Source organism: Pinus tabuliformis, chromosome Q (genome assembly GCF_031772625.1).
Source record: "Pinus tabuliformis cultivar Carrire ecotype Pingquan chromosome Q, CPIR1, whole genome shotgun sequence".
NCBI classification, from domain to species: Eukaryota; Viridiplantae; Streptophyta; class Pinopsida; order Pinales; family Pinaceae; genus Pinus; species Pinus tabuliformis.
This window is the reverse complement of record NC_142296.1, coordinates 415,518,328-415,528,986: the sequence shown is the minus strand read 5'-3', so window position 1 is coordinate 415,528,986 and position 10,659 is coordinate 415,518,328. Positions and strand designations below refer to the sequence as shown.

The 10,659-nt window shown below is 36.5% G+C and overlaps 1 protein-coding gene across 1 annotated transcript; it reads left to right on the top strand.

Moving 5' to 3' along the window:
- Positions 1-973: 973 nt before the first annotated feature.
- On the top strand, positions 974-9,850 carry LOC149219960 (calcium-transporting ATPase, endoplasmic reticulum-type-like). The gene is made up of 9 exons (XM_089384585.1): positions 974-1,400; positions 3,750-5,135; positions 5,465-5,546; positions 5,680-5,801; positions 6,347-6,625; positions 6,837-7,220; positions 8,435-8,544; positions 8,716-8,944; positions 9,106-9,850. Exons 2-9 carry the CDS (start codon positions 3,774-3,776, stop codon positions 9,664-9,666), a joined length of 3,129 nt encoding a protein of 1,042 aa, XP_089240711.1. The 5' UTR covers positions 974-1,400; positions 3,750-3,773; the 3' UTR covers positions 9,667-9,850.
- Positions 9,851-10,659: the final 809 nt, after the last annotated feature.

The following is a 10,659-nucleotide window of genomic DNA, read 5'->3' as shown; positions in this document are numbered from 1 at the left end:
TATGCACAATTAATAACATGTCATTTGTTAAGCTTATTGTGCTTGTGTTGGTTTAAGTCTCTTCAATAACATGATTGTGCTTGTGCTTGTTTATACGTGTCCCTATGAAAAATGGAGAGTTGGGTAAGAGTCTTTAATGACTTGACTTTCATAGAGTCAATACCCTCTTAACTACAAGATCATTTTTATAGCTTACATGATGCTTCTGTCATTAAAAAAAATTATATACATTTTATTGATATGGGCTATTTATCAAATATTATATAGTGTCACTTAGGTAAACACCTCAATAACACTACATATAATTCCAAAAAACAAACCACATCAATATATTGATTCTAACTGTAAAAATCTACCTATTTTAATATATGTCTTACCTTACCCAATGATATAATAAAAACTAAATATTAATCATAAAAAAAATTCACTCAATATCTATATAATTATTGTAAATTGTTAAACACACATGTTTACATGTTACACTATATATGAATTCCAAAAATACTCGAACCTCGATCCACATAATATGGCACCCCTGCCAATAGGATTTCACAATACAAGAGGTTTTTATGAAACAGCTTTTAACATTGTCCACAGGTATGGCAACCGTTCCTCTAAGATTCCTTCCTCTCAGATTCCACAGCACAAAAACACACCTTTTCCATGAAATTTTACAGATACAACTAATCAAATCACATCATGTAAGAGAGTAAACGTGTCTGCGAATCCATAGATATAGAAAGGTAGAAAAAGTAAAGCAAAATACGATCCAGACAGTGCAGGTGAGTCGAGAAACATGGCTTTAGCTTTAGCTTTCTTGTTCCCGATCCTTTGGCACAATCACAGTCTGTCACAGCACCTTCCTCTTTTTCTCTTAGTAGCATGATGGGCCAGTTACATTTGTCCACACCTCAACAACGATCATCAATCTTTCATTTTAATAATCAAATTCAAATTAAAAAAATTCCTGAGTCTAATAGTTAATTTAATGTGCAGAACATCGGGCCAAATAAAGAAGAAGGCTGAAAGCAGAGTGGAGTGGTGTGGCATCTCATGGCTGTTTGTTTTCCATTGGATTGCTCTGGTTGGGGGACAATCAAGAACAATAAGAGGAAGGCTGCTGGATGCTCTTCCTTTTCTTTTCTTTTATGTAATAGAAAAGAAATTTTGGCCCCTGAGTTTGGGATTCCAGATATGTATGCATGTTGGAGTCCTTGGTTTGGCTTAATTTGCCAGGCAGGATTGTATTTAAGCTTCGAGGGAGTGCGTGGGAGATTTGTGGCGTGCTAGGATTTGCTTCTGGTGGATCTTTGCCACCCTCTGTGCCAGAGTGGAGTGTTCTGTTTTGCCTTGTCTTGTTTTCTCTGTCTCAGGGTGCTGCTGGAACGGGAGGTCACAAGGTCGAAACTGCTAAACTGTTTTTCATTTATGTTTTTTCTTTTATTTTGAATTGTTAGGATTTGGTCTAGAGTTTGGCCTGCATGTGTGGTCTATTGTTTGGAGGATCTTGAAACAGATTTGTTTAATTAGGGCAGGGATCATTCATTATTGCATTTAAGGTGTCCTTGCTGATCATTGCTCAAAACGTTATTTCTTATATTGTCAGCATATCACCCTATGTCCATACCGTGTCTTATTGTCTGTTATCTTACGTACCGAATTTGACCAAACACATTTTCTATTAGGTATTAAAAAAAAGTATGCCTTATAGTTATGGAGTGATAATAAGGGAAATGTATAACCACTATAGTCATCCACTGGTTGTCTTGGCCATTGATGCAAGCTGCAGCAGCACTTAAAAGCCTTCTGCAGTGAAGTTCAATATTTATTTAATAGTCATGAGATGGAATTCTGTGTTAAAAATAAGTTTGCTATTTTGTTGGTTGCTGCGATGGGCAGGAGGAAGTTATGCATGGACAAAGGATAAATAAGAAGCGAATCGCCCAATTTTATAAGGGAATTTTGCTTAGGTTTATTGTTTAAAAAAGATTCAGCTCTCTCCATATATATACGATATTGATCACATTTGTGCAGATAGGGATGATGACAGGAGTAAACCAAGCTATCTAATTTTAATTCATTCTAACTCTGCTGCTTGTTTTTCCTCTGCTTCTGCGTTAGCATTTTGGATGGTTTGTGCATTAGACATTTGCAAAACTCTTATATCAAGTTAGAGCCCATTGGTTTTAGGATAGATTTATCAATTAGCCTCTTCGGTTAGTTTGAGTGCTTGAGAACTGTGAATAGCAAGCAGAAGGTCCCAAGGTCAAGTCCCTAGCTGGTTCCTGATGTGTGCCTTGATATCCCTGTCGGATCAGAATACAGTAGTCTACATGGACCACTTTACACCTAAGTCACATGGTTTTGGTTCAAGTTCAAGTTCCCCAATGATTAGGTTCCATTAGAGTTAGAATTTTTTTATGAGGTTTGCTATTAGGTTGTCTATAGACATTTTATATATATACATATATGCATTAATTTTAAAATGAATAATAACACAAAATAGTAAGAATCAATATCAATAACCATTAAAAATGCTATCCAAGTAATGCTATCATGGGCTTGGAAGCTGCAAAGATTGATTACAAGTTTGAATTGTGACATGAGGTTATGAGTTTTGAGCCATGGACTAGATCAATGACAATGAAGTTTGATAAGGCTAGCAAAAACCTCAAAAAAAAAAAAAAAATTTAGGGTCACCAAATTTTGAACCTCAATGTTAATGTTAGAGACAACCTTGTGACATAGCTTTACATTGGGTACCATCCTTGGAATGAGGAGAATGCCTCGAGCTTTTCCAAGGAAAAGAAAAGGACAGATTTATCAATTTATGGTCTGAGATATAAAAGATTCTTCGGTTTGTGAGGCGTAGCAGTTTTATATGATTGTCTTAATATTGCACTGTTCTGTTTTTTTCAACAATTGATTAACCATCAGGTCGTGTTGGACTTGCATTTTCTTTTGGCAATTGGAGTATTCGTTGGCAATAATTGGATTTCTTGGTTGGATTCTACGTTCAGTTATTTTTTGAAAAGCAGTTCTGATACAATATACTAAGAGATTATCAACTTGTTGAAACTGAAACATTCTGTTTGGAATCGTATCCAAGAGCTTGTAACAGTTTGTGTCTTGAATTCTGGAGATTTGCTTGTGGGAAGCTGTCTTTCCAAAAGTTGATCCTATTGCTTAGTTGTTCATGATTATTTTCTGGGTTTGAACTTTTGGTCCTGGGCATGTTTTGTTACAAGTTACAGCATTATAAGAGGGTTTTGTTTTTATAAAGCTTTTTATTTAAGTGTGAACAAATATGAGTGTGATCATCTCTTGATAGTTGGCTTTTAGTTGCTTGTTGTTTGCATTGAAACAATCGACGTGATGATCTTCTTATCAGCATTGTATTAGGACTTTTTTTTATCGGAAACATTTTATCTGTGAGCCAGCATTTTGTTCAATCCGAATGTGAAGTTCTGTTGTTGGTTGAGCTTTTAGCTTCTCGATGTCTGAAACGGAAGTCATTGGCATGGTGACAGTAGAACAAACGGTTTCAGGTTGCGTACATTGAAATCAAATTCGTTAATTCCAGAACAACGTTTGTATTTGAACTTCATTTAAACCCAAACAACCTTGGCATGCAAAACTTTAGTTGAAGCTCATGTCAAGGGTTATCAGGCTTCTTGAAAGTTTTTCTGTTGGAGTTTTTTAAACACATTATAGATCCATTGATGCTGGAACAATCTGTTTGAAATCAGATACTGATCATCCGTTCATAATCCATGGAGGAAAAGCCATTCGCTGCTTGGTCCAAAACTGTGGAACAATGCGTGAAAGAATATGATGTGAACTTAGACAAAGGTTTGAGTTCTCATGAAGTGGAGAAACGGCATCAAAGATATGGATGGAATGAGCTACAAAAGGAAAATGGTAAACCATTATGGAAGCTGGTTTTGGAGCAATTTGATGATACGCTCGTTAAAATACTTCTGGTGGCAGCTGGCATTTCATTCGCTCTTGCCTACTTTCATGACGATGAGTCATCTGAGGCAGTTATAACAGCCTATGTAGAGCCCCTCGTCATTCTCTTGATTCTAATCCTTAATGCCATTGTTGGAGTATGGCAGGAGAGTAAAGCTGAGAAGGCTTTGGAAGCTCTCAAAGAAATGCAATCTGACCAAGCAAAGGTCTTAAGAGATGGATGTTATGTTCTAGATCTGCCTGCCCGAGAACTTGTTCCAGGAGACATAGTTGAACTGAGGGTGGGAGACAAGGTTCCTGCAGACATGCGAATTGCATCCCTCAAGACATCGACCTGTAGGATGGAGCAGAGCTCCCTGACTGGAGAGAGCATGCCTGTGCTTAAAAGCAAATATCCAGTTCCCATGAGTGACTGCGAGTTGCAGTCAAAAGATTGCATGGTGTTTGCCGGAACTACAGTTGTCAATGGCTGCTGTACTTGCATTGTTGTGAGCATTGGCATGTCTACAGAAATAGGTAAAATTCAGACACAAATTCAGGAAGCTTCTATGGAAGGTGTTGATACACCTTTGAAAAGGAAATTAGATGAATTCGGTGAAAGACTGACAACAATGATTGCTGTTGTTTGTTTTCTTGTTTGGGCCATCAACTACAAACATTTTCTTTCATGGGACGTCACAGATGGCTGGCCAAAAAATGTCAGATTCTCATTTAAGAAGTGTACATACTACTTTAAGATTGTTGTAGCTCTGGCAGTTGCTGCTATACCAGAGGGCTTGCCTGCTGTCATTACTACGTGTTTGGCTCTTGGGACTTGTAAGATGGCCAAAAAGAATGCTATTGTGCGTAAGCTCCCTAGTGTGGAGACATTGGGCTGCACAACAGTAATTTGCTCTGATAAGACAGGGACACTTACAACTAATCAGATGTCGGTCACTGAATTTATAGCCTCAGGGAGCAGAGCCGGTTCACTTCAAGAGTTTCATGTTGAAGGAACAACATATAATCCTGAGGATGGTAGCATATTAAATTGGTTGGCACATAATATGGATGCAAATTTGGAAACTCTAGCAGAAATTGCTGCAGTTTGCAATGATGCAGGGATATCTTATCAAGGTCACCAGTTCCGTGCAACTGGAATGCCGACTGAGGCAGCTCTGAAGGTTAGTACTTACATAATTGATTGATTTGTTTAATTGTTGTCATGACATCTTCTACCATTTGAAACTGTCGGTCAATTTGAAAGTACTAAAACTGGTATTGAAGAGCAGTCTGCAGAGGAATAATGGGAAAAATGAATTCTCTTGTCTGTAGTAACTGGAAGTCTGGAAAGGCATAGGAAAAGCACCCTAAATTATAGATGACACCCGATTGAGATACAGAATTTTGATTTATAATGCTTCGTGGATTCTTGAAGAAAACATATATGTGATTTAATCTGCCATTTGTTCTAGCATAACCTGCTTATTTCTTTGTGACTGCTTGCATGAAGGTCTTGGTTGAAAAGATGGGAGTTCCAGATCCAAAGGCAGGTGATGAAAGTGTCATTGTCAAAAATAGCCCTGTGACATTAGGTGAGTGCTTATCCCCATGTTTTGCTTTAATCATATGATTTAGAATTTTATCATTCTTGTCTTGTACAACAAAGAATTTTATACCAGAGTTATATTCTCTAACTTGTTGAGCCTCATCTTTACTTTTGTATAGGTAATTGTGATTGGTGGATACAAAGATCAAAGAGATTGGCTTTGTTGGAGTTTGATCGTTATCGGAAATCAATGAGTGTTATTGTTAAGGAACCTTCTGGGCAAAATCGTCTCTTAGCAAAGGTTGTTTTTGCTTAAGATGATTTTTATCGTCCTTTTCAACCCATGTAAAATTGAAATCATACATTCTAACAATTGCCCAGTTTTGGTTGATATATCTTAATTTTTTTGTTTGACCTACATGTCACTCTTAGTTTCAAGCATTTCTTTTGTGTTACTTTGTATTATATCTTACTTATGCCATGTACCATTATAATGTTAAGGCTAGATATGTCATGTTAAAGTTTAACAATAAAATTTGTGACTTGAAAATGTCTATTGCATATTCCCTTTACTCCTGGGTGCAGTATTTCTTATATCTAGACATATTAGTGTTACTTCATATGAATAGCCACAATTTTAATTGTCCTGGAAAATATTGCCATGGGCATGATCATAAAAAAACTATTATGATATAGACATAGGAAACAATATTCAAAAGATATCAAGGTCGTGGATATCGAGTGGGTTGATATTTTTGCATTTCCTTTCTTAACTTGTATGTTTCACCAGCAAAAACAGGTCAGGATGCCTTCGTTTGGTGATATCAACGTCTAGCTATTTTGCAGGGTGCTGTGGAAAATCTACTGGAAAGGAGCACTTTTCAACAACTTGCAGATGGAACAATTGTTGAATTGGACCATGCATCCAGGAAATTATTCTTGACGAAGCTTCACGAAATGAGTTCAAAGGCTCTGCGTTGTTTGGGTCTGGCATACAAGGAAGATTTGGGAGAGCTCAATGACTATGATGGAGAGAAGCATCCCGCTCATTTGAAATTGTTGGACCCAACCAATTATTCCAATATTGAAAGTGACCTTATCTTTGTTGGTCTGGTTGGATTAAGAGTAAGTTCTGGCATTTTGGATTACTGTGCCTATCTTTTTATCTCTTACCTTTAACTTGATGTGCTATTTGAATTATGGCCTATCGTGAGCCTTATTATATTTAATTCTCCCCATTTTCTTCCCCTACGTCTGTGTTAGGCTTCCTGTTGTCGTGAAGATGTTGTATTCTTTTCAGTGAATCTCCTGACACAGACTTACTTGAAACTAACAGGATCCTCCTCGTGAAGAAGTTCACAAGGCAATAGAGGATTGTAGAGATGCAGGTATTCAAGTAATGGTGATTACTGGTGATAACAAGTCCACAGCTGAAGCCATATGTCGGGAAGTCGGTGTCTTCTATGAAGGAGAGGATCTCAGTGGTAAAAGTTTTACTGGAAGAGAATTCATGACATTGTCTGTGGATAGGCGTGTTGAAATCTTGGCAAAACCTGGTGGTCGAGTTTTCTCTCGAGCAGAGCCAAAGCATAAGCAAGATATAGTTCGAATGCTCAAGGAAGCCAACAAAGTGGTGGCAATGACAGGAGATGGTGTCAACGATGCACCTGCTTTGAAGCTTGCAGACATTGGAATTGCCATGGGAATTGTTGGAACAGAGGTATGCTAGTATTCTCCTTCCGAGGATTTTCTATTTATTTCTTTTTGTCTTTAACCATTCACCCGCTGCTCTATTAGGTGTTTGCACTGCCACAAAATCTTAATTAATGTTTGGAAGGCAGATTTTATACTTTTTAACAAGGTTAGTGGTATCCCTCAATGTGACATTAAAGAAGAATGGCAAATAATGTGATAGGATTCCTAGCAGTGTTAGGCTTTAACTTCTCATGTATATCAGCTAGGGTAATGACAAAAGATGCAGTTGGATTTCAAGCATTGTTAGGTTCTAACATCTGATGTAAATGAGCTAACGTGTGCAATGCTGATTGGCAAAATATAACTATATCATCTCTGTATTAGAGGATGCTTGGCACTATCACTTGTGTAGTTATATGGCTTTTGATTCCTATTCTCTGTAACATGTCATGTTTATTTCCAACAGAGCAGGGGAAGTGTTTTGTCTTCCGTATTCATTGCAACTGATAGTGGGCAACTAAAATAAACTGATAAAGCAGCAACTTTTATGGCCATATGAAAGTAATGTGCATTGCATCTGGTTAAATGAATGGATCATTGGTGGCAAATCCATCTAAATGTCAAGAAATGAAGCCAACCATCTCAGACATTCAAGCTTGAAGCAGCAATGGCCATTTAGAAGCAAAGGAGACAACTGTCACATACTTTTATTAATAACATATTTCCAAATTGAAAATCTTCCACAGTGCAAAATTTTGGACTTTCAAGTTTATTATGCATTTTAAATTATAGAAATTTGCCTTAGAAAAGTTCCGTCTAAGATATCCATCAAAGTGTTGGAGAAGATCGCATACTTGTGTTTTACCTTGAAACAACTCCAAATCGTACCTGGGAAATGCCCAAATGGTGGGCAAAAATAGTTGAGCCTCTGGGTTATTTTGAAATGATTTGGTAGATGGTTTATACCTGCATTAGTTTTTAGTTTACAGTTTCCCATGTATATGTAACTATATCATAAATTTTTTAGCAGAAGCTAATAACTACAGGATTAATTAATTTGTACCCATCCACAACCTATTGAAATCCAAGCTCGGTGAACCAACTTTTGTTCTTTTTATGATACTATCTCCCATTTAATTGTCAATTATAATGACTTTTACGTACGTCATCTTTCAGCGTTGCTATCATGTAAGGAATTTGAGGCTTATAAGCCCTGTACACATTTCATTTGTGTTTCAGGTCGCCAAGGAAGCATCAGATATGGTTTTAGCTGACGATAATTTCAGTACTATTGTTTCTGCCATTTCAGAAGGCCGTTCCATCTACAACAACATGAAAGCCTTCATAAGGTATGGATCTCTACTTCTGGAAATGCAAATTTGAGATGAAATTGAAAATGTATTATACTTGAGATGGTAGTTCTTGGTAAGTTCATTTTTTCTGGTCTGTGGGTTTTTTTTCCTCTTTCTGGTCTAGCATACTCCTTTGCCCTACTCTTGTTTTTCTTACATTTGCTGCAGGTACATGATATCATCTAACGTGGGTGAGGTGGCTTCCATATTTATAACTGCTGCATTAGGCATTCCTGAAGGCTTGATTCCTGTGCAACTTCTGTGGGTGAATTTGGTCACAGATGGTCCTCCAGCAACAGCTCTTGGATTCAATCCTGCTGATATCGATATAATGAAAAAACCACCTCGTAGGAGTAATGATGCCCTGATTAATGCTTGGGTGTTTTTCCGTTACATGGTAATCATCCTTCTCGCACATTTGGTTATTTCTTTCATTTCCTTGAAACGTAATTGATTTTTTTTTTTTTTTTTTTTTTTTTGTTTACGCCGTAAGCTATACCTGTAAGATATAATGGTAATTATCATCTCTAATTATTTTCAATTCTCCTTTGATTGCAGGTGATTGGTTTGTATGTTGGGGTTGCAACAGTTGGCATTTTCACTCTTTGGTACACACATGATTCAGTTTTTGGGATAGACTTCTTTGCAGATGGGCACACATTGGTAACTTTTTCGCAGCTCAGGTCTTGGGGAGAATGCCCAACCTGGGAGGGTTTTAACGTTTCATCATTTATCGTTGGTGGGGAAACCCTCTCATTTTCCAGTCCTTGTGATTATTTCTCAACTGGAAAAGTTAAAGCAACAACCCTTTCCCTCTCCCTATTGGTCGCCATTGAAATGTTCAACTCATTGAATGCTCTATCTGAGGATAACAGTTTGCTCACCATGCCACCCTGGACTAATCCTTGGCTATTGCTGGCATTGTCAGTTTCATTTGGACTACACTTTCTAGTCCTATATGTGCCATTTCTTGCCAGTATCTTTGGCGTTGTACCTTTGAGTCTAAGTGAATGGTGTTTAGTAGTGATATTTTCATTCCCAGTAATATTGATAGATGAAATACTGAAACTAATTGGCAGGAAAATGTCTAGAACACGCCAAAAGTACAAAACTGTTTAAAATATCTGGCTATATGTTGTATGCAATGCAAGATCTTGATTTATGCAAAGCGAATCTATGTTCGTGAGCTATTTTCAATGTAAGCTCATAGCTGTACTCTAGTCTTTTTTAATTCAAGTTAAATAAGGCCCAAGACAATTAATTTGTTCAAGATTATTTAGCTAAAAAAACTGTAATTACTTTATAAGGGTAACCTGGCAACAAGTTAGGACTCTATTTCCTATTTTATATAAGTAGGGACTTCTCCTATCTTGTATGTTCAAATTATATTTACTATTTTGAGTAAATTTTAGTGAAATTTCTTTCGTATAAGTAGGGACTTTTCCTCTCTGGTATGTTTATGTTTATGTTTATGTATGATGAAATTATATTTATTATTTTGAGTAAATTTTAATGAAATCTTCTTTCATCATTTTGATTTGCAAGTCTAATTTATCCTTGGGTGTGTTGGGCTCCCACATTGTGCCTTTTAATTGTTATTTTCTATTATTTGAATTTTATTGCTATTATATATTTTGGTGTTAGTTTTAGTTGGAGTGTTTGTGTCATTTGGATGCAAAAATACTCTAAAGTGGTATTAGAGTAGGTTTTTGATTTAAAGGGAATAGTTTCAAAGAAAAATCTAATGAGTGGTCATTCATATGTTTTGAAGCAATATTAAGGGAAATGCAATTACCCAAAAGCATAGTGCATTTGATTAGCCTATGTTTACTAAACATCTCAGATTGAGATCACATATTTTTGTTGAAAAGTGCATCAACAATCTCTTTCAAGTAAATAGTTTTTAGGGTATTCTAAGAAGTCTAGAGATGCACATTGTGAAAGTTGTTGCATTTTTTAATCCTTGGGACACTAGCCAAAAATGGGAAATCACTTTTGATCAAGAAAGGAGAAAGTAAAGTGTTGTATTTTTGTAGTGTGAAAAAATATACATTTATACACCCAAAACATTTTTTTTAGATTTTCATTGGTAAAGGATATCCATTGAATGCA

Bases quoted from the DNA above. Each gene is read 5' to 3' on its own strand.
- LOC149219960 (XM_089384585.1), top strand. From the start codon at position 3,774: ATGGAGGAAAAGCCATTCGCTGCTTGGTCCAAAACTGTGGAACAATGC. The intron at 5,136-5,464 runs GTTAGTACTTAC...GCTTGCATGAAG, and splicing joins CGACTGAGGCAGCTCTGAAG to GTCTTGGTTGAAAAGATGGG. The intron at 5,802-6,346 runs GTTGTTTTTGCT...GCTATTTTGCAG, and splicing joins AAAATCGTCTCTTAGCAAAG to GGTGCTGTGGAAAATCTACT.